This window comes from Pristiophorus japonicus, chromosome 3, assembly GCF_044704955.1.
Source record: "Pristiophorus japonicus isolate sPriJap1 chromosome 3, sPriJap1.hap1, whole genome shotgun sequence".
NCBI classification, from domain to species: domain Eukaryota; kingdom Metazoa; phylum Chordata; class Chondrichthyes; family Pristiophoridae; genus Pristiophorus; species Pristiophorus japonicus.
In genome coordinates, this window is record NC_091979.1 from 107,242,628 (window position 1) to 107,267,059 (window position 24,432).

The 24,432-nt window shown below is 44.4% G+C and overlaps 1 protein-coding gene across 1 annotated transcript in view; it reads left to right on the plus strand.

The window, feature by feature from the left end:
* The window catches only part of kalrna (kalirin RhoGEF kinase a), a 989,478-nt gene that overhangs the window by 845,927 nt on the left and 119,119 nt on the right, over positions 1-24,432 (plus strand). Inside the window, exon 39 of the mRNA XM_070875649.1 lies at positions 4,169-4,296. Within this exon, the coding sequence (XP_070731750.1) occupies positions 4,169-4,296 (128 nt within the window). The remainder of the gene's footprint in view (positions 1-4,168; positions 4,297-24,432) is intronic.

Here is a 24,432-nt window from a genome sequence, read left to right on the forward strand (position 1 = left end):
AGCCTCAAAAAGTTGTTCTCGTTCCAGGAATATTGTTTACTACCTAGAATATGGTCAGGTGGCAGCCTTGACTCAGTGGTAACATTCTTGCCTCAGAGACAGAAAATCACGTGTTCAAACCCTACTCCAGAGACTTGAGCACATAATCCAGGTTGACACTTCAGTGCAGTACTAAGGGACTGCTACACTGTTGGAGGTATCATCTTTTGGATGAGACATTGAACCGAGGCCCTGTCTGCCCTCTCAGGTAGATGTAAGTTATCCCATTGCACAATTTGTAAAAAGAGTAGAGAGTTCTCCTAGTGTCCTGGGCAACGTTTATCCTTCAACCAATATCAATAAAACTGATTATCTGCTCATTTATCTCATTACTGTTGTTTGGACCATGCCCTGTGTAAATTGGCTGATGCGTTTTCCTACATCACAACAGTGACTACACTTCAAAAAAGTACTTAATTGGCTGTGAAACGCTTTGGGACATCATGAGGTCATGAAAACAATAAATAAGCACATGTTTTGTGAATTTAGAATGGCAGGGCTTTTGCACAGTGACTGGATTTTGTTTTGCCTAGTTGACAGCCTCTGTATTTTAAGTTCAGTTGCTTTAGATTACAAGTCTGCTGACTGAAGCTCCTTCTTGGCATGTAATGGAACCAGAATGTAATTCCAAGTTACAAAGGTAGTTTTCAGCTTTAAAGCTGATCAGAACTAGCTGAATGTTATGACACTCACTCCATCCCAGATACAGTGCTGTTACTGGGACATCAGTAGAATGTAATGGTGGGTAAGTAAAAATGTTGTACTACCCATTTGAACTGAATTCACGGAGCAGGACAAGAATGGTTGTTATTTTTCAAATCTTGACTTCTATCTGCAGAGAGTATTTTGAGCTTCAGAACAATAGGTATTGATAATGATGGGAACATTTGAGCTGATGAATTAAGAAATCGCACAAAACATGATTTAGGACAGGATTAAAGTGTATGAGTTGCAATGCAATTTGTTCTGCAGTGTATTGACACCAATGCATTACTTAAGCCATGTAACAGAACTGTAATGATTAATTGGAAGATTTCAGAATGTGAAGCTGTGATTTAGATTTCTTTGCTACCATAGCTGCACTTCCTTCAACTTGTATGTGTTGTATGAACTCTGAAAGGAGCATCATGTCAAAATCCAAATAAATGCAGCTTGATGTGGGCAGGTGTATTCATAATTAGTTCTAATTTTACTCCGAACTACTCCGTGCATGACCCAACTGCAGTCACTCATTTCTATCAGGGGTTGGAGCTTCTCTCTTTCTGCAATTTCTCTGGCTTCATCTCCAAGAAGTCCAAACATAAACCTAATCTTTTAGTATCAATGTGTTACTAATTGTCTATAAGTAACAGAAATATAAAAATAAGTTATATTTATAAATTTCATGACAGAAACTAATTTATGAAGTCCTTGAAAATGAAACTACAGTTGAATCCAGCAACATTTTTTGCAAAAGTATGAACATTTTAATTAATGATGAATTTTGGCATCTGCAGGCTTAGAAGTCCGACTAAAAGAAAACTTCTGTAAACTTTGGGATGGGGTGATGGTCTCTTTACTTTCCAGATATTAGTTTCTGCCATTTCTAACACATTTAATAGAAAACTTGGGACAAGTTGTGTCAATGTACGATGTGCATCACTTTTGGCCCTCTCTGCTGTGGCAGAAATGGCACTGCAGATCAAGTTGAGTACAACTGTGTTCAACTGCTGTGTCCAATATGACAGTGCTTTGTTAAAGTCAGGCCTCTGGGTACTTGGTCTGTAAAGTCAGGGGCTTATTTAACAGTGGCACTAAGTTCCTTGGTTTATAAGGGAAAAATGCAGCTCAAAAATTTCCTTTACCCATTGAAATCTGAACTCTTTAGACATATTGCTAGTAACACAAGTAATTGCTGCAACTGCCAGAACAGATTTAGCACCAATACTACAGACTATGGCCCCAAGTTTCCACATGATTTGCACCTGATTTTTAGGAGCAACTGGTGGAGAACGGACTATCTTAGAAATCGCAATTCTCCACATTTTTTTTTCTGCAGTTCTAGTCACTTAGAACAGTTTCACTTTGGAACAGAATTTTTTCTTCAAAAGGGGGCGTGTCCGGCCACTGATGCCTGATTTCAAAGTTTCCACAGTGAAAACGTACTCCAAACTAACTTAGAATGGAGCAAGTGAAGATTTTTGTAGAACTGAAAAAAACCTTGTCTACACATTAAAAAAATCAGGCGCAGGTTACAAATTAGGCATCCAGAACGAGGTGGGGGGGAGTGGGGGGGGGGGAAGGGAAGTCATTAAATTCTACAATAAATCCTTATTTATACTTATACAAATATTATACAAATAAATCCAACCTGAATAAAAATTTATAAGCAAAGAAAAGATTAAATAAACCATCTTCCTACTGTGTGAAAGTGCTTCAGCCAGAGAGAATGCTGCAGGAAGCCTCACAAGTTGAGGCAGCCGTTCGTTCCTGACGGCGGGCGGGGGAGAGGGAGGGAGGGAGTGCGGGCCCGACCGACCGACCGCAGCGGGGGGGGGGGGGGAGGCAGCCGTTCCAGACGGCGGGAGGGAGGGAGGGAGGGAGTGCGGGCCCGACCGACCGCAGCGGGGGGGGAGGCAGCCGTTCCAGATGGCGGGAGGGAGGGAGGGAGGAGGGAGGGAGTGCGGGCCCGACCGACCGCAGCGGGGGGGAGGCAGCCGTTCCAGATGGCGGGAGGGAGGGAGGGAGGGAGTGCGGGCCTGACCGACTGACCGACCGCAGCGGGTGGGGAGGAAGCCGTTCCAGATGGCGGGGGGGAGGGAGGGAGGGAGTGCGGGCCCGACCGACGGACCGAAAGCAGCGGGGGGGGGAGGCAGCCGTTCCCGACGGCGGGCGGGGGGGGGGGGGAGGAGACAGTGAGAAGGCTGCAGGAAGCCTCACAAGTTGAGCAGCCATTCCCGACGGCAGCGGGGGGAGGCCGTCGGGAAACGGCTGCCTCAACTTTCTGAGGCGCTGATCATGGAAGGGCAATGTGCTTTTATTAAAAAATGTTCAAAAATTAAACGGCTACAAAGAACTACAAAAATGGCCGAGTGCCAATGTTTCCTTCACACTGCGCGTGTGCGAACGCTCCAATGCGCACGCGCAGGGTTGCCGGCAGGAAAAAAACTAATTTAAATGGTACCCGCCCCCTCCGACTTACAAAATCGGCGCGAGTGGTAGGCTCCGCTCCCCTGGGCGCCGCGCCAATCTGCCATGGAGCTGCAGGGCGCTCCAGAATCGCGCGTTTTTTTTCCGGCGCTGTTTTCGGCGCGAAAAACGGGCGCCCAGCTCGGAGGGGCGCCCGTTTTGTAGCGTGTGGAAACTTGGGGCCTATAAATTGGAAAAAAATGAACAGTGCCATTAAGGAATGTGTCGTAAATTAATTTGTGGACGTTTTCAAAATTCACTGTCGGATTCAGGTCATGGAGACAATTCTAAACCCCATGAGAACTGAAAGACCCTTTTGGCTTTAACAATACACCTGTCTTTAACTGCACAAGTAATTTCTGTTGTAATTTTTTGGTCGATTAAAAGTAGCTTAAGAAAAATCAATAGTACCATAAAAGTATTCCCTGATTCATTGCATTGCTGGCATTCAATAAGTCTTTCCATTTTTGATTATGGTTTGCAACATATTAGCTTGTTAAAGCATTACTGGACTGTTTTTGTTTTAATTCCCACAGCAAACAGGAAGGGGGAATGGGTTAGGCTTGTAATGTGGTTATTTAGTAATAGTGCTTCTCATTTCCATTTATTTTCTTTCTTTGAACAAACTTGTTAAAAAAACGGCATTTGAAGCCTTTGTAAATAGTAGACTGATCGTGTTCGTGATGATTTTACAATGAAGAAAGGGCTCTGTTAATTGCCCTTTGATGTATGCTGTTGTCAGCCTGTACTGGTTCCAAACTAGAATTACACCACCAACTTCCCAGAACTTTGGGGGAGTGAACACTTCTGTGGAAATAGGTATGAAAGCATTAGTGAAATAATTCGATGAGGATTGACCAATTGTATGGTTGCAGCTAATGCAGTATTTATTTATATAATTTTTGCTTGCTTTGTATTAAGCAAAAGAATGTTTAATGAGTCAACAATTATTCTTTTCTAGACTCTGGAACCAGGCTGCTCCTTTCGAAGTAATTTCAAAGATCCCCTTAGTCCTGAGTCAATGAATTCTTCAATGTCACCTGGAGATCTTGAGGAAGAAAAGCGGGCCAAAGCACTTAAAGGCAGAACGTAAGCTAAATTTCTCGATAAACGTACCAGTGAAATAGAACATGAAAATAGATTACAATAAGTATATTCAGATTTGGTACTTTGCCTGAACTGCTTTTATCACACCATGCAGAGATCTAAAAAAATACTGGAATTCTGGATTAAATAACCAGGAAGGTGATCATTACACTGCTGTGCACAATCATCGGTGTGCAGTGTGTATTGGGTATCAAGCGTATCATATCGCAGCATTCTCATTGGTTATAAGTCCAGTTAGTTGCAGAATGTCACAGAATCAGCACATGATCCAGAACTGATTACTGTATCAAAATCTAGATTAGTTATATTGGGCCAAATTGTGGCCATGACTTGCATCAATTTTTTTGGAGTAAGTTGTTTTTTCTGGCATAAGTTTAAAAAATGCCATTTTCCCCCCAAATTTTGCTCCAGAATAAGTCAGTTACATACGATTTTTTTTAGTTCAGTTTTTTTTTCAAAAGGGGGCATTACCAGACACTTACACCAATTTGGCCATTTATGCCACTTTGGCCAGCTAAAACTTACTCCAAATCGACTTAGGTCAGCGTATGTGGCCAGCTCTGAAAAACCTTGTGGGCAGTTAAGAAATCGGCGCAGGTTAGTATATTTAAAGCACCAAGACCTACAAAGCACAAAAATAAGCATTCAATTACAAGGATTGCTACCAGTGCCATGTGCTAGTCAGAGTCGAAATAGCAGGATAACTAAGATGAATATGTGGCTTGAGGAGTGGTGCAAGAGGGAGGGATTCAAATTCCTGGGACATTGGAACCGGTTCTGGGGGAGGTGGGACCAGTACAAACCGGACGGTCCGCACTTTGGCAGGACCGGAACCAATGTCCTAGGGGGAATGTTTGCTAGTACTGTTTTGGGAGGGTTTAAACTAATATGGCAGGGGGATGGGAACCTATGCAGGGAGACAGAGGGAAGTAGAATGGGGGCAGAACCAAAGGATAGAAAGAAGAAAAGTAAAAGTGGAGGGCAGAGAAACCCAAGGCAAAAATCAAAAAGAGCCAAATTATAGCAAAATTCTAAAGGGACAAAGAGTGTTAAAAAGACAGGCCTGAAGGCTCTGTGCTTCAATGTGAGGAGTACTCATTATAAGGTGGATGAATTAACTGCGCAGGCAGCTATTAACGATTATGATATAATTGGGATTACGGAGACATGGCTCCAGGGTGACCAAGGCTGGGAACTCAACATCCAGGGTTATTCAACATTCAGGAAGGGTAGACAGAAAGGAAAAGGAGGTGGGGTAGCGTTGCTGGTTAAAGAGGAAATGAACGCAATAGTAAGGAAGGACATTAGCTTGGATGATGTGGAATCTGTATGGGTAGAGCTGCGGAATATCAAAGGGCAGAAAATGCTAGTGGGAGTTGTGTGCAGACCACCAAACAGAAGTAGTGAGGTTGGGGATGACATCAAACAAGAAATTAGGGATGCGTGCAATAAAGGTACAGCAGTTATCATGGGTGACTTTAATCTACATATAGATTGGGCTAACCAAGCTGGTAGCAATGTGGTGGAGGAGGATTTCCTGGAGTGTATTAGGAATGGCTTTCTAGGCCAATATGTCGAGGAACCAACTCGAGGGGTGGCCATCCTAGACTGGATGTTGTGTAATGAGAGAGGACTAATTAGCAATCTTGTTGGGCAAGGACCCCTGGGGAAGAGTGACCATAATATGGTAGAATTCTTTATTAAGATGGAGAGTGACACAGTTAATTCAGAGACTAGTGTCCTGAACTTAAGGAAAGGTAACTTTGATGGTATGAGACGGGAATTGGCTAGGATAGACTGGCAAATGATACTGAAAGGGTTGACAGTGGATAGGCAATGGCAGACATTTATAGATCACATGGATGAACTTCAACAATTGTACATCCCTGGCTGGAGTAAAAATAAAACGGGGAAGTTATCTCAATCGTGGCTAACAAGGGAAATTAGGGATAGTGTTAAATCCAAGGAAGAGGCATATAAATTGGCCAGAAAAAGCAGCAAACCTGAGGACTGGGAGAAATTTAGAATTCAACAGAGAAGGACAAAGGATCTAATTAGGAGGGGGAAAATAGAGTATGAGAGGAAGAATGCAGGGAACATAAAAACTGACTGCAAAAGCTTATATAGATATGTGAAGAGAAAAAGATTTGTGAAGACCAACGTAGGTCCTTTGCAGTCAGTATCAGGTGAATTTATAATGGGGAACAAAGAAATGGCAGACTAATTAAACAAATACTTTGGATCTATCTTCACAAAGGAAGACACAAATAACCTTCCTGAAATACTAGGGGTTCGAGGGTCTAGTGAAAAGGAGGAACTGAAGGAAATCCTTATTAGTCAGGAAATTGTGTTAGGGAAATTGATGGGATTGAAGGCCGATAAATCCCCAGGGCCTGATAGGCTGCATCCCAGAGTACTTAAGGAAGTGGCCCTAGAAATAGTGGATCATCATTTTCCAACATTTTATTGACTCTGGGTCAGTTCCTATGAACTGGAGGGTAGCTAATGTAACACCACTTTTTAAAAAAGGAGGGAGAGAGAAAACAGGGAATTATAAACCAGTTAGCCTGACATCGCTGATGGAGAAAATGTTGGAATCAATTATTAAAGATGAAATAGCAAACATTTGGAAAGCAGTGACATGATCGGTCCAAGTCAGCATGGATTTATGAAAGGGAAATCATGCTTGACAAATCTTCTAGAATTTTTTGAGGATACAACTAGTAGAGTGGACAAGGGAGAACCAGTGGATGTGGTGTATTTGGACTTTCAAAAGGCTTTTGACAAGGTCCCACACAAGAGATTAGTGTGCAAAATCAAAGCACATGGTATTGGGGGTAATGTATTGACGTGGATAGAAAACTGACTGGCAAACAGGAAGTAGAGAGTCGGAATAAAAGGGTTCTTTTCAGAATGGCAGGCAGTGACCAGTGGGGTGCCGCAGGGTTCAGTGCTGGGACCACAGCTATTTACAATATACATCAATGATTTAGATGAAGAATTGAATGTTATATCTCCAAGTTTGCAGATGACACTAAGCTGGGTGGCGGTGTGAGTTGTGAGGAGGATGCTAAGAGGCTGCAGGGTGACTTGGACAGGTTAGGTGAATGGGCAAATGCATGGCAGATGCAGTATAATGTAGATAAATGTGAGGTTGTGCCCTTTGTTGGCAAAAAGACGAAGACAGACTATTATCTGAATGGCGGCAGATTAGGAAAAGGGGAGGTGCAACGAGACCTGGGTGTCATGGTACATCAGTCATTGAAAGTTGGCATGTAGGTACAGCAGGCGGTGAAGAAGGCAAATGGCATGTTGGCCTTCATAGCTAGAGGATTTGAGTATAGGAGCAGGGAGGTCTTACTGCAATTGTACAGAGCCTTGGTGAGGCCACACCTAGAATATTGTGTTCAGTTTTGGTCTCCTAATCTGAGGAAGGACGTTCTTGCTATTGAGGGAGTACAGTGAAGGTTCACCAGAATGATTCTAGGAATGGCAGCACTAACATATGAGGAGAGACTGGATCAACTGGGCTTGTATCCACTGGAGTTTAGAAGAATGAGAGGGGATCTCATAGAAACATATAAAATTCTGACAGGATTGGACAGGTTAAAGGCAGGAAGAATGTTCCCGTTGCTAGGGAGTTCCAGAACCAGGGGTCACAGTCTAAGAATAAGGGGTAAGCCAGTTAGGACCGAGATGAGGAGAAACTTCTTCACTCAGAGAGTGGTTAACCTGTGGAATTTTCTACCGCAGAAAGTTGTTGAAGCTAGTTCGTTAGATATATTCAAAAGGGAGTTAGATATGGTCCTTACGGCCAAAGGGATCAAGGAGTATGGAGAGAAAGCAGGAAAGGGGGACTGAGGTTGAATGATCAGCCATGATCTTATTGAATGGCGGTGCAGGCTCGAAGGGCCGAATGACCTGCTCCTACACCTAATTTCTCTGTTTCAGTGTTTCTAAATAAAAAAATAGAAGGAAGCCGAGGACCTGCACCAAGAATTACAAAGCACTAAACAAACCACAAAAAGTAATAAGCAATCAATCAATAACAAATAAAAAATAGAAGTCCTACCTTTATGCCAGAATCAATATTTTTTTTAAAGTCCCCCCCCGCCCCAACCATCAAAACATTCTTTCTCCTCCCCCTCCCACTCCAAAACACTCCCCCCCCCCCCCCCCCCCACCCCAGTCAAAACTCTCAAGCGCAACCATCAATAAATAAAAACTAAAGCTGAAGTCCTACCCTGGCCCGGGAACTCAGCCGGCCGGCCGGCCGATGCGGGAGGCTACTCGGCCGGGGATAGGGTGCGACAAAGATCGGGGCATCCCTTCGGCCGGGGATAGGGGCTGCGAGCATCGGGTCCTGCTCACAGCCCGCAGGACATGCTGGGAGGGCAGGAGCATATGCGCAGACTTCACTGCGCATGTGCACAGCTGCCGGCAGTGCTTTCTGCACTGGCCTGTTGCTCCGCCCCACCACTTCACAAGCTACGCCACGCTGGGACACCGGAGACTCGGCAGTACGGGCAGTGCGGAGACTCGGCCGTTTCCAGCGTACAAAGTCGGTGCATTTAAGATAAGTGCGTTGATAAAAGGGGTTGGGGGAAATTGGGCCCATTACCTCAAATGCAGTCTCACTCGATGGCTTAGTGCATTTGACATGTTTTAAGAACATAAGAAATAGGAGCAGGAGTATGCCATACGGCCCCTCGAGCCTGCTTTGCCATTCAATAAGATCATGGCTGATTTGATCTTGGCCTCAACACTTTTCTGCCTGTTCCCCATAACCCTTGTCTCCCCTATAGTTCAAGAATCTGTCTATCTCAGCCTTGAATCTATTCAATGACACAGCTCTCTGGATAGAGAATTCCAAAGATTTCACGACCCTCTGAGAGAAGAAATTCCTCCTCATCTCCGTCTTAACTGGGTGACCCTTTATTCTGAAACTATGCTCCCTAGTTCTAGATTCCCCCATGAGGGGAAACATCCCCTCAGCATCTACCCTGTCAAGCCCCTTCAATGTTTCAATAAGATCACCTCTCATTCTTTTAAACTCTAATGAGCACAGTTCCAACCTGCTCAACCTTTCCTCGTAAGACAATCCCTTCATCCCAGGAATCAACCTCGTGAACCTTCTCTGAACTGCCTCCAATGCAAGTATATCCCGCCTTAAATAAGGAGACTAAAACTGTTCGCAATACTCCGGGTGTGGTCTCACCAACTCCGTGTACAGTTGTAGCAAGACTTCCCTACTTTTATACTCCATCCACTATCAATAAATTCGAACATTCCATTTGCCTTCCTACTTACTTGCTGTACCTGCATGCTAACTTTGTGTTTCATGTATGAGGACCCCCAGATACCTCTGTACTGCAGCATTCTGTAGTCTTTCTCCATTTAAATAATATTTTGCATTTCTATTCATACCAAAGTGGATAAACTCACATTTTCCCACATTATATTCCATGTGCCAAATTTTTGCCCACTCACTTAAACTATCTATATCCCGTTGCAGATACTCTGTGTCCTCCTCACAACTTGCTTTCCCACCTATCTTTGTATCATCAGTAAATTTGGTTAAAATACACTCAGTCCCTTCATCCAAGTCATTAACATAGATTGTAAAAAGTTGACGCCCCAGCACTGATCCCTGTGGCACCCCACTAGTTACAGTTTGCCAACCTGAAATCCCGACTCTCTGTTTTCTGTTAGTTAGCCAATCCTCTATCCATGCTAATATATTACCCCTACACCATGAGCTCCTATCTTGTGTAGTAACCTTTTATGTGGCACCTTATCGAATGCCTTTTGGAAATCCAAATACACTACATCTACTGGTTCCCCTTTATCCACCCTGCTCGTTATATCCTCACAGAACTCTAATAAATTTGTCAAACATGATTTCCCTTTCATAGAACCATGGCACTAATCTATCGAGTGAGACTGCATCTCAGGTAATAGAACTTTGCTTGATTGTATTATGATTTTCTAAATGTCCTGCGACTACTTCCTTAATAATAGAATTTTCCCAATGACAGATTTTGGCCTACAGTTTCCTATTTTCTATCTCCCTCCTTTCTTGAATAGGGGTGTTACATTTGCTGTTTTCCAAACCACTGGGACCTTTCCAGAATCTAGAGAATTTTGGTAGATTACAACCAATGCATTAACTATCCCTGCAGCCACTTCTTTTCAGACCCAAGGATGCAGGCCATCAGATCCAGGGGACTTGTTAGCCTATAGTCCCATTTGTTTGTCTAGTACTTTTTCTCCAGTGATAGGAGTCCTAGGACGGAGATATCAAAGTGGGAGTGGAGTGGAAAATTAACGTGACAGGTGACCGGAAGCTCAGGATCATACTTATGAACCGAACGGAGGTGTTCCACAAAGCGATCACCCAATCTACGCTTGGTCTTCATAATGTAGAGGAGACCACGTTGTGAGCAGCGAATACAGTATACTAAATTGAATGCAGTACAAGTAAATCACTGTTTCAGCTGGAAGGAGTATTTGGAGCCCTGAATAGTGTGAAGGGAGGAGGTAAAAGGATAGGTGTTGCATCTCCTACACTTGCACGGGAAGGTGTCGTGGGGAGGGGATGAGGTATGGGGGTGCCTGTGGTCCAGGGTTGTGTTGTGTTGGATATTCCAACAATATTTTATACATTTTGAAAACCACATAAAATTTACTACCTGCCAGTCCTTTGGCACAATTTCTGTTTTTAAAATCCTTTGGAAAATGATCGTTAATACTTCAGCCATCTCCTGCCCAATGTTCAGTTTTTTGAGGTGCATACAATCTGGGCCTGGTGACTTTTTTTTACTTTCCTCCCCTTTAAATTTTAATGCACTTTTTTGCTTCTTAATGGGGCTGTAGATAGAAGAAGATTAATGAAAGTCATATAGATATATTTTCTAAAGGAATCTGACAAGATTGTACACAAGAAATCAGTAGCGAAAATTAAAGTAAATTGGAAGGAATTTTGTGTCGTTCATATAAAAGTTGAGATAAAAAGAGATAGGAGCAGATTTTCCTCTTGGAGCTAGTGCAGTGCACCTGTTGCTGTTCCAGAAGGTTCAAATTTACTGACAGGCTATAAAAGTAGTCTTTTGACTGGCTGTGGAGGGCAGAGGTGGCGATTTATTTTACCAATCTCAAATAATATTATGCCTCCTTTCAGCTTTTGGTGGCCCCAGAACTCCAGAGGGGATTAAGTCATTGAAGGGTCTTGGCGCAAGACCTGTCACTTGGTTTCTTGGGATTTCCCTTTGTTTCAGCACCCGTCCAATTGGGCGCACCTCTGTTAGGATTCCCACGGGCAAAGTTAGAGAAAATTGAGGTGGGCGGTTGAAACAGCCCCTCCCACCTCATTTACATTATTATGCTGGGCCTGTGCCTACACCATCGCTGGTTCAAAATCCTGGAATTCCCTACCCAATAGCACTGTGGGAGTACCTTCACCACATGGACTGCAACTGTTCAAGAAGGCGGTTGACCACCACCTTCTCAAGGGCAACTAGGGATGAGCAATAAATGTTGGCCTTGCCAGTGACGCCCACATCCCAAGAATGAATATTTTTTTTAAAACACTGCAGTCAATCAAGTAAGTTCCAGAAGATCACAGTGACTGTCAACCAACCTACCTTCTATAACTGGAGATGCCTTCCACTCGTAAGAACCCATCCAGCTTGCCTTTGCATGCTTGCAGCAAATCTGTATTCGCCACCAGACAGGTAGCCCCAGTGGCAGCGAATCTTGAATAAAAGGCTTTCATAGGCCGTCACAATGAAAGTTGTACATACAGAAAGCGAATGTACAGTCCACGAAGTTCAGATCTCTAGGATAGAGCTGAAGCTGAGGACGCAAACCTACAATTTACAATCTGTCAACTATCTACAATCTATATTAATGACTTGGATGAAGGGACCGAGTGTGATGTAGCCAAGTTTGCTGATGATACAAAGATGGGTGGGATAGCAAATTGTGAGGAGGACACAAGAAAATCTGCAAAGGGATATAGACAGGCTAAGTGAGTGGAAAAAAATTTGTCACGTGGAGTATAATATGGGAAAGTGTGAGGTTATCCACTTTGGCATAAAAAATAGAAAAGCAAGTTATAATTTAAATGGAGAAAAATTGCAAAGTGCTGCAGTACAGAGGGACCTCGGTGTCCTTGTGCATGAAACACAAAAAGTTAGTATGCAGGTACAACTAATCAGGAAGGCAAAGGGAATGTTGGCCTTTATTGCAAAGGGGATGGTGTATAAAAGCAAAGAAATCCTGCTATAGCTGTACAGGGTATTGGTGAGGCCACACCGAGAGTACTGCGTGCAGTTTTGGTCTCCGTATTTAAGGAAGGATATACTGGAAGGAGGCTGTTCAGAGAAGGTTCACTAGGTTGATTCTGGAGATGAGGGGGTTGATTTGTGAAGATAGGTTGGGCCTATACTCATTGGAGTTCAGGTGATCTTATCGAAAGATATAAGATAATGAGGGGGCGCGACAATGTGGATGCAGAGAGGATATTTCCACTCAGAGGGGAAACTAAATCTAGGGGGCAAAGTCTCAGAATAAGGGGACGCCCATTTAAAACTGAGATGAGGAGGAATTTCTTCTCTCAGAAGGTTGTAAATCTGTGGAATTCTCTGCCCCAGAGAGTTGTGGAGGCTGGGTCATTGAATATATTTAAGGCGGAGATAGACAGATTTTTGAGCGATAAGGGAATAAAGGGTTATGGGGTGTAGGCAGGGAAGTGGAACTTAGTCCATGATCTTATTAACTGGTGGAGTATGCTCGAGGGGCCAAATGGCCTACTCCTGCTCCTATTTCTTATGTTCTTAATTACCTTTCAAGTTCCCTTTGAAGTCCATGGGCAGCCTCGGATGTACGTCCACTTGTTCTGGTGTGACTAACATTAAAGTACTTTTCTTTGTTCCCTATATTTATGCCATTTACTATATATGTATCAACGAAGTTCCTTCTTTGATCACCTTCTCTCATGACTGTAGTTACTTTCGCAAATCTTTCCTTAAAGCTTCTCTCTTTTGCATTTGGGAAATAATTGTTGCTCTTCTCTGTATATATGTCAATATATGTGCTTGAATTGTGGTCTACCCAGTACATTACAACGCATCTGCTTAGCCTTTGTAGATTTACACATCACTGTTTAACTATGACACAAGCATTCTATTTGATTTCACAATATTACCTCAACATTCAAACTGCTGAGTCTACCATCACTCCCACACTTTTTCAAAGTCATGATGCTAATCCTCCTCTCCATGAAACACCTTTGTTGTTCAGTCTTTCTGATACTATGCAATACTTTGCACTTCCGTATTAAATTTCATGTGTCGTCCCAGTTATGTATACACAACAGAATTCTTTATGCAAAATCTTAACTGCAGGCCAGGTAGATAAGGTAGTTAAGAAGGCATATGGAATACTTGCCTTTTTAAGTCAAGGCATGGAATACAAGAGCAAGGAGGTTATGCTTGAACTGTATAAAACACTGGTTAGGCCGCAGCTGGAGTACTGTTTGCAGTTCTGGTCACCACATTACAGGAAAGATGTGATTGCACTGGAAAGGGTGCAGAGGAGATTTACAAGAATGTTAGCTGGACTGGAGGATTTTGGCTATGAGAAAAGATTGGAGATGCTGGGTCTGTTTTCTTTGGAACAAAGGAGGCTAAGGGGTGACCTGATTGAGGTGTATAAAATTATGAGGGGCCTGGATAGAGTGGATAGGAAGGACCCGTCTCCCTTGGCAGAGGAGCCAATAACTAGGGGGCATAGAATTAAAGTAATTGGGGGGAGGTTTAGATGAGATATGAGGGGAAATGTCTTCACCCAGAGGGTGGTGGGGGTCTGGAACTCAATGCCTGAAAGTGCCATAACTTACAGGGCTACGGACCAAGAGCTGGAAAGTGGGATTAGGCTGGATAGCTCTTGGTTGACCGGTGCGGACACAGTGGGCCGAAATGGCCTCCTTCCGTGCTGTAAATTCCTATGATTCATCCTCTATCCCTGTTGTGTACTATATTAGCTTATTATTGTTTTCTGTACCAAGTCATTTTATGTAAATAGAAAACACAAAGAACCAATTATTGGGCCCAAATTTGCCCAGGAGTTGCTCCATTTTTTTTCGGAGCAACTTGATTTTTTTGGAGTATCTTAAAAATCACAATTCTGCCCATTTAATTTGCACCAGTGTAAGTGAGTTAGTTAGGATTTTTTTTAAGCTTAGTTTTATTTTCAAAAGAGGGCGTTACCAGCCACCCATGCCTGTTTTGGCAATTTAAGCCAGTTTTGTACAGCTAATAGTTGCTCCAAACTAACTTAGGCCAGTGCATGTGGCCACTTGTGGCTCGCACAGAAAACCCTTGCGGAGAGCTAAGAAATCAGCGCAGGTAAGTATGTTCTAAAGCACCAAGCACAAAACAAAGCACAAAAATAAGCATTCAATAACAAATAAAAAATACAAGGAAGCTGAGAGGACCTGCACCTAGCACCAAGACTTACAAAGCACTAAACAAAGAACAAAAAGTAATAAGCAATTAATTAACAAATAAAAAATAGAAGGAACCCTGCACCTAAAGCTGAACGCGACATCTGTGAAGAGGCAGGGGTGAGAGAGATCCACAGCGGGCCTGCCCCGGCCGGTGCGGGAGTCCCTTCGGCCAGGGATAGGGGCAGCATGCTTCGGGCCCCTCCCACATAGCCTGCAGAGCACACACTCAGATTCTGGGAGCAAGGAGCTACTGCGCATGCGCGCACACTCTAGCGCAGATGTCCCGGCACTGTTTTCAGAATCGGGACCTGGCTCCGCCCCCCTCGGCTTTTGCCACGCCACGCCAAGACCTACGGCAGCCCACAGAGCGGGGAGAATATGGAGCTACATTTTCGGCGCTGTTTTTGGAGTACAAAGTCGACGCACCTCAGGCAAGTGCGCCGTTTTAACTGGAGGGCCAAATTTTAGCCCTGCAATACTTCAGTCAACACTCCCACCTCTTCCTTTGCCTAGTCTGACACTACATCTGTCACAAGTATAGTTTCCTTTTTTAATCCATTTTCTTATCCAGTTCCAGATTCTGTCCTGGATTCCCATTGATTTTAGCTTTAAAAGTAGTCTTTCCTGTGAGACTTCGTCAAAGGCATGCAGGAAATCTAAATAAGCTAACTTACAGAAATGTCCACTATTTATTTTGCTGTAAATGAATTTTGTAACCATTCTAAAATTAATAATGACTGTTATACATGGAAACAAGCCACATGGCCCAACTAGTCCAAGTTGACATTTACCCTCCATGCGAGCAAATAGTTCTAATCACATTTATCCACCCTGTTTCCACATTCCTTCAACCCCTTTTCCTTCATCCACCTATACAACCTAATCCTGAACATTAACGTAGTTTCTGGTTTAAACACGAATACTGTGTTGTACCCTCTCGATTGCCTCAATATCCTTCCAAAGTGTGGAGCTCAATACTGCACACAGTACTTTAACTCAGGTCTTATTGAGGTTTTATCATCATCATAGTTGCCACTTGTTTGTGTGTTGGAGGGTCAAAGTTGGTGGTGTCTTCTTCAGGTTGTTCGTAGCTGTTGATGAACCGTAATTTGATTTGGTCCAAATATTTTCTGTGCATTTGTCCATTGGCCAATTTGACCTGAAACACCCTACTCCCCTCTTTGGCTGTGACCAGCGAGCCATTTGGGACCATGTCCATAACTGAGCACAAACACAGGATCATTGATCTCAATATCGCCTGACAAATTTGTGTGGTCATGGTACACACATTGTTGATGCCGCTTGTCCTCCATGTGATCATGGAGATCAGGGTGGACAAGAGAGAGCCTTGTTTTTAGCGCCCTTTTCATGAGCAGCTCGGCTGGGGGAACCTCGGTGAGTGAGTGGGGTTTGGTGCGGTAGCTGAGCAGCACTTTCAACATTATTTGTGGACATTTCGTAGTGAATGTGTGTACCCTGTACAATTCTGCCTCCTCGGTACGAGTCTCCAATTCAGCCTGATCCACAGTGGATCGATCTTCCTCTGCAATGTGGTGGCTTGCAGGGTTTGCAGCTCGCCTGCACATTCGCTGGAGGTGTCTCATTGTTCTGCAACCGTTGCACGCATAGTGCTTGAAGTGGCACTGATAGGGCCGATGACCACCTCCACAATGCCAACAAGGTGTTAACTGCCTCGCATTAACGATTGATGGTGGACTCTGGGTCATCTGAGGTCGTGCAGCAGCAGCCGGCTTGTACATTCTGCCATGTATATTCATGCACGAAAACGACATTACTTTATGCACAGTACTGGCAGAAACTTCTTTACTCTACAAAATCTGTTTAAGTGTTGTCGCTGGTGCCCATAAATGCCTGGGCTATCGTTATGGCTTTACTTAGGTTCGGAGTTTCTATAGTCAACAGTTTGCGAAGGATTGTTTCATGGCCAATGCCCAGTACAAAAAAGTCTCTTAGCATTTGTTCTAGGAATCCCTCAAATTCACAATGTCCTGCGAGGCACTTTAGTTCGGCGACATAGCTCGCCACTTCCTGGCCCTCCGATCATTGACATGTGTAGAACCGATATCTCGCCATCAAAACGCTTTCCTTAGGATTTAGGTGTTCCCGGACCAGTGTACACAATTCTTCATAGGATTTCTCTGTTGGTTTTGCCGGAGCTCAGAGGTTCTTCATGAGGCCATAGGTTGTTGCCCCACAGACAGTTAGGAGGATCGCCCTTCGTTTGGTAGCGTTCTTATCCCCTTTCAGCTCATTGACCATGAAGTATTGGTCGAGTCTCTCCATGAAGGCCTCCCAATCGTCCCCTTCTGAGAACTTCACCAGGATACCAACTGTTCTTTGCATTTTTGCGCAGTTGTTCGTTACCTCGTCGCCAATTGCTATGCTCATAATAAAGGATGAAACTGAATACTGTATACAATGAGCAAGTGTGACCTTAGCTCCTTTAATAAGACTCCAGAGTGCAGGTACCTCGTGGGTGGCCTGCTTATATACCGTGCTCCCAAGTCCCTTGGGACTCCAACAGGTAGGCCCTCTGGTGGTAGTATAATACAGGTTACAAGAGGTTAAATACATAACAGTCCCTTGGAATCGAGGAAGACTTGCTTCCACTCTTAACATGAGTTCTTAGGTGGCTGTACAGTCCAATACGAGAACCACAGTCTCTGTCACAGGTGGGACAGATAGTCGTTGAGGGAAGGGGTGGTGGGACTGGTTTGCTGGATGCTCTTTCTGCTGCCTGTGCTTGATTTCTGCATGCTCTCGGTGACGAGACTCGAGGTGCTCAGCGCTCTCCCGGATGCACTTCCTCCACTTAGGGCAGCCTTTGGCCAGGGACTCCCAGGTGTCAGTGGGGATGTTGCACTTTATCAGGGAGGCTTTGAGGGTGTCCTTGTAATGTTTGCACTGCCCACCTTTGGCTCATTTGCTGTGAAGGAGCTCCGAGTAGAGCGCTTGCTTTGGGAGTCTCTTGTCTGGCATGCGAACTATGTGGCCTGCCCAGCGGAACTGATCAAGTGTGGTCAGTGCTTCAATGCTGGGCATGTTGGCCTGGCTTAAGGCTAGAATTCTATTAGCTTTTTTTTATAACATTATCTATCTGAGGTGCTGCCTTTAATGTTCTGGGAACCTGTACCCCCAAGTGCCTCTTTTCCGCAGCACTTAACTGTTGATGTGGCTGTAATAATAGATGGCATTTTAAAAAACTTGTTTAAAATACAGATTTTAAATATCGTATTCCAATACTGATAGCAACAGAACGAATGTATCATACAAATTATACTTTACTGCCATTTTTCCTTTAATTGACTTTTAACATATACTTCTTTCTAGTAAATTCTCTCTCTGTAGCCTGTTATTGTCTATATTTTGTATCCTTATTATTTGCTGACCAGTTTATGAGTGTGTTTGGAATAGTTATCCCCGCGTTTATATCATCCGTGTTTTTATTGATGCATTGTCTTGTATATTTGAAGATTTGAATTTTAAGGCTTGCATGGTGCATTTGCTGATAGCTTGGAGACACCCCAAACCTGCAGGTTTTAAGATGCCTAAAGTTGCCTCTGATCCAAGCTATATTTTTATGTTATTCTCAATTACTAACCGAGAATTGAAGCAGGTTACCCAAGTCACTTGCTTAACAAATTGTGCTTAGCGTGGAAGTATCAACTAACAGAAAATAAATATATTTAAAAAGAAACATAATTAAGAAGATATTAGAAGTCAGCAAAAGTCTATCCTTCAGATCCTTTCATGGTTTTAAGGTGTCAGCTGTGACTCAGTGGTATCAGAATTGCCCCTCAGTCAAAAGGTTGTGGTTTCAGGTCCCACTCCAGATACATAAGCACAAAATCTAGGCTGACACTTCAATGCAGTACCGAGGGAATGGTACCCTGATGTTTATTTTGGCCGGAGGAAGCCCTCCTATTGTGAACCATGAGGAGAACATGTGTTGTAAAGCACAAACTTAACCTGCATTGGGAGTTTACTGTCATTGAAGAACGATGAAAAAGTGCTAACTCTCCTTCATCCCTTCTCCGTGAAATCCCAGAGGCTCAAGTAAGCATTTATCAGGTTTCCGTATGCCGAAATGAATCAACAATTAGGACAGATGTACTTTGAATTTTCGACTCAATACTTTTGAAGGGCTAGAAATTTGGTACGCTAACTTTTGAAATCTTGAAAGATTAGTGCCAGGCACAAATAATTCTCAGTTTCCAGTAAATTGGTTGTGAGCGCTCCAGGAAAGAACTGGAGCACTAAGTGAAGCATTAATTACCTAAGTAGGGTGCTACAGGGGCGCTACCAGCAGAGTGATAATGAATTTCAAGTGCAATGCAATGGTCAATGATCCTTCACGCTGGCTCCTTCCAGCTCTTAAAGGGGAGGTTCCATCATTGTGCAGATCCTCATTATTAGCCTTGCTGGCTGTGAAGGCAACCTACAACGATTCACTAGGCTGATTCTGGAGATGAGGGGGTTACCTTATGATGATAGATTGAGTAGACTGGGTCTTTACTCGTTGGAGTTCAGAAGGATGAGGGGTGATCTTATAGAAACATTTAAAATCATGAAAGGGATAAACAAGATAGAGGCAGAGAGGTTGTTTCCACTGGTCGGGGAGACTAGAACTAGGGGGCACAGCCTCAAAATAACGGTGAGCCAATTTAAAACCGAGTTGAGAAGGAATTTCTTCTCCCAGAGGGTTGTGAATCTGTGGAATTCTCTGCCCAAGAAAGCAGTTGAGGCTAGCTCATTGAATGTATTCAAGTCACAGATAGATAGATTTTTAACCAATAAGGGAATTAAGGGTTACGGGGAGAGGGTGGGTAAGTGGAGCTGAGTCCACGGCCAGATCAGCCATGATCTTATTGAATGGCGGAGCAGGCTCGAGGGGCTAGATGGCCTACTCCTGTTCCTAATTCTTACGTTCTTATGTTCTTATGAACTCAATCCCCTCATCGTAATGGCGGTTCCCACTCCCAGGGAGAGAGCTCGTTGTTTCACGATGAGGCATTGGAGGCATTGGTCATGGGAGTTGAGTGAAGGAGGGCTGTGCCGTTCCCAGACACTGGAAGGAGGCCAAAGCCCCAATCTTCAGGGCAATGTGGCGGGAAGTGGCCCAGGAGGTCTCGGCCGGTAGGTACAGTGCCAGAAGAAATTCAGTGACCTCAGTCGGGTGATCAAGGTGAGTACATGCTTCAACAGGTCCTACATACCAGCATCTGAACCTCAGTCTGTGCACACTGCACAAAGCACCACACCCCCACCACTCACCCACCAAGCATCTGCACCTACTCAAACTCACATCCACATCTCACACCTAGCCTACAATTACAGCTATTCAACTTTGACATGCATATCTCCCAAACACATAGCTGGACTCTGACTCAGACACATTCTTTTTTTTTGCAGGCCAAGATGGCACACAATATGAGAGAAGAGCAGAGGACAGACTGGGATGATGTGCAGCTCTAGCAGCTTTTGATCTTGGGCAGCAATTGGTGGGCGCCGTGGCTGTTGGCGATGTTGACCATGTTGGGGGCAACAACAGTATCTTCATCCCCTCTCCTTCTCTCATTACACTTCCCCCTCACATCACAATCCTTCTCACTTTCTAGCTCCTGATAATGTCTGCATTCCTTGCTCCATTCCTGCCACCCTGCCCTCTCCTTAACGCAAGTCCTGTGAATTTATGCTTTCAGATAATCAGCAACCAGATGAGCAGCCTGTCCCTGAGCCTCCCACTGAGAGTGAGGAAGGTGAAGAGGAGGAGGAGCAAAGTACCGTCTCACTGCACTTCTCACCCACAGACACCACATCAGATACTGGCACCACACGATATTTAGAGGGAAGCTTAGTGGAGCGGTCTGCACTGGGTGATGCACTGGGACGAGCGGGCTGTAGCAAGGCCAAGGGGAAAGGGTACCTCGGGAGCCAGCTCCCCGGAGAGCGCGTTCACATGTAAGTTCTGCTACACAGGACTCGGATGAGACCTCAATGGGCTCGGCAATGGTAAGGAGCGCAGAGGAGTCCGCCTCCAATATTGCACAAAGCTCTGCGTACACCATGGAGCCCATCACGTCCACTCTGCAAAGAATGGTGGACTCGCAGAGAGACCGTGCGGATTCAGATAGCTTCCACTGCAGCACAGGCGGAAGCCACACAATGTCTTAGTGCTGTAATGCAGACAATGGTTGTGGTGGGATCAGGAATGCTGTCATCGAGTATCAGACTGCTCTCATGCAGCCTCATCTGGATGTCATGCAAGCTATGACCGCTGCCATCGTCACTGGGTCCACCACAGTCTACCGGGGATCTCACGGTGTCGCAGCAGGCCACCAATCTGTCCTTGAGCAGATTGGTAGGGATGCTGAGGTGCTGCTCCGGCGGAGTGGCAATGGAGCAGGAACCTGCTGTCTTCTGTCAAGGTGACAGCATTCTTGATCCCATCATTGCCACTCCGCCATTGCACTTGCCATTGCTTGTCAGCCCATCTTCCCAGACTGCCTCCACCCATCCTGGGGTGGCGCAGTGTACAGCTGGGCCTTCCAGGCCCAAAGCTGGTCAAGGGCGTCCTGCAAGGCCATCTGTAGTCTCTAGCACTGAACTTCAGCAGCCTTCCACCAGCCATGCTGCAGCCACTGAGGAGACACTATGTAAAGAAAGACATATTTTGGAGCTGTAGATAAGGAAAAGGCACTGTAAAGAGGGAAGTAAGGGTTTGCACAAGAGTGATGAGTTAATATTGTTGTTGTATATATGAGGTTATTGAATTTTGGGAATTTATTATGGGAATGTTGCAGATTTGATGCTGTGTCTCAATTCAGTTTTGGGCTGTGGTATGGAATGAAAAATTGACGGAATGATGGGGACTTGTTGAACAACCGGGAAGTGGCCTCGAATTCATTGGAACCAAAGTCTGATGAGGCGGTCATGGACCACCCTTCCATAAGGCCTATTGAGTGGCTGCCTCCTCCGTCGCTGCTGTTCCTGCTCCTCCTCGTCCTCATCCTCCTCTTGATCTCCCTCCTCCTCCTCCTGAAGTGCTGGGGCTATGCCTGTTGGCAATGACTGTGCCTTCATGATGGCCAGGTTGTGCAGCATGCAGGACGCTGATGTAAAGGGACACCCACTCAGCCGAGTACTGGAGAGTTCCTCCCGAGCGGTCAAGACAGCAGAACCGTTGCTTGAGCACTCTGATGGTCTGCTCAATGACGTTCCTGGTGACAACATGGCTGTCATTATATGAGTGCTAGGCAGGAGTGTTGGGGTTGCTAAGGGAAGTCATGAGCCAGGTGGAGAGCGGATCGCCCTTGTCCCGCGGCCAGCGGCGAGCAGATGCAGCAATGGATGGCAAACTGCGATATGTTAGATATGTCGCCTGCTGCACACTGGTCTAGAAGTTGAGGGTGATGGTGACCTTGACTGCCACTGAAAGAGCCGTCCTCACCCTGGTCTCAGGCTCGAGGTCTGGTTGCAGGATGTGGCAGAGCTCTGTGACCACGTCCTTGGTGAACCAGAACCTTCTAAGACACTGTTCGGCAGTGAAATTGATGTAGGAGAACTGCTGCTGGAATACCCTGGGAGGGTAAGGCCACCTGTTGGCCCTCCTCCCTCTGACCACATTTTGCAATCTCTCTCGCTGCCTCCAACGTTGGCGAGGTCCAGTGCCAGTACTGCCCCCATTAAAGTATGGAAATATTGCACTTTGAAATCTGACCCAAATGAAAGTGAATAATTTTTCTGAGGCAGAAGACTCCTTAAAGTGAAAAATGCTGAAATCGCTCAAAACGCCTGTTTGCCTATGCCAAACTGACAATGCCGCATTCTTTGCCGACTAAAATTAAACCGGATGTCGACGCCTTTAAATACCGCTCTTCCAGCGGCCATCCAACTGCATACCGCCTCCTCTACCTGCAGTTGTTAACACCAGGTGCTCAGGCAGCGGGTCGGAGGGAATTTTTGATGCGGGGCACTAACGGGGCGCTGTACACAGGATGACGTCACAATCCAAGACGCTAAGTCTCAACACCAGTGCAAAAGCAGCAGGAAATTTTGCGGGCATCACTCAATTTGCTGCGCCCGGTCGTAAACCCATTTTCACCCGTTATTGGCCCCCAGGGGCACAAATGGGAGGTGCAAAAGGGGGCAATTTCCCCCCCTTGAGATCCCCTCCAAAGCAATACAAAGCTATCATTCTGCATTAGGGGCAACCATCATCATGTCCCACCATTGTTCAATATGGTGAGTAAAACACGCTAGAACCCCAAGTGAGTCTGACAACAACACAACATCATTTGTAAAAAAGAATGCCATAATATTTTCACCTGCTTGAGACTGCCACTGTGGGAGGTTTGATAGGCCTGTATTTACTGTAAATGAGGCCAAAGACCTATATAACTTAAGAAATCATTGAAAAAATAACCCATAGCTTACTTTGTAAGCTGATTCCACCTTTGAGAAACTTCATAAAATTTTTATTCAAAAATATTTCACTGCGCTGCTTTGCCTGCTGGATTATGATAACAGCTGGGAGTCCAGATTCCAGCATTAATTTGATAACATTGGACTTATGTCCTGTTAAAATAATAGAACTACTATAATAAAAATAAACAGATTATTGATTCAGAGTCTCGGCATTACATTTTAATTATGACATGCAGCTCCTTTTAAATGCCTTTTCTTTGCCCATCTATGTCCAGCCTATGTGTAGGTTAGCTTGGTATGCTGTTTATTATGTCTTTCTTACACAGGTAATGTTTAACTGGCCTGATTGTTTTGATCAGATTCTACTATTGTCATCCAATAGACCGAGTCCTAATAGAAGTGAATGGATCAGTTTTACACATCAGCTTCTGTAACCCTGCTGTGAGCACTGTGTTAATATTAATTCTTAGACTCGTATTGAATGCCTAAATTCTACTTGAGATCAGGTTCCTACTTTTGTCTCAATGTTTACTCAGATATGAATTAAGAGATTAACTGCCATGGAGATCTTCTGATTATAAAGCATTGGTTGGCCTCGGGTAAAATGAGCAAATTCCTCAAGGATGTTGATAATTTAATTTTTATACAAGTGGGATTGAAGTAGTTGATTTGAATCCATGGTGTAATCCTGCTGTTGTGACATGACACTCAATTTCTGATTGCACTGCCTTGGTAAAATCAACTACTGTAATATGCAGTGGATGGTGAATCTTCCACAACTTTCTTTCCAACAGTCAGGTAATACTATACAAACTAAAGCTGTGAATTCTGAAGTAATGCTAAATTTAGCTTCAAAGGAGCAGACACCATCAATGGAAAACCTATGTTGTGTGGAAAAAGTCATTATCAACTCTGATAAATACCATGTGCCTTTTGATGAATTATAAAACAGTAAACCAATCCTGGTTCAGATGACTGTTGAAATCACTTTAGCACCAGTCTCATAGCTTATGATGTTTTGATGTCCTCTGAATCCTTCACTTGCATTGTCATCCTGTAATTCACAGAGGCTTCCAAAATCCTCTGGCGATAAAACAGAAACTGGAAATGTTGGAAATCTGAAAACAAAGCCAAAAGGTTGACCCACCCATCTTTTTTCT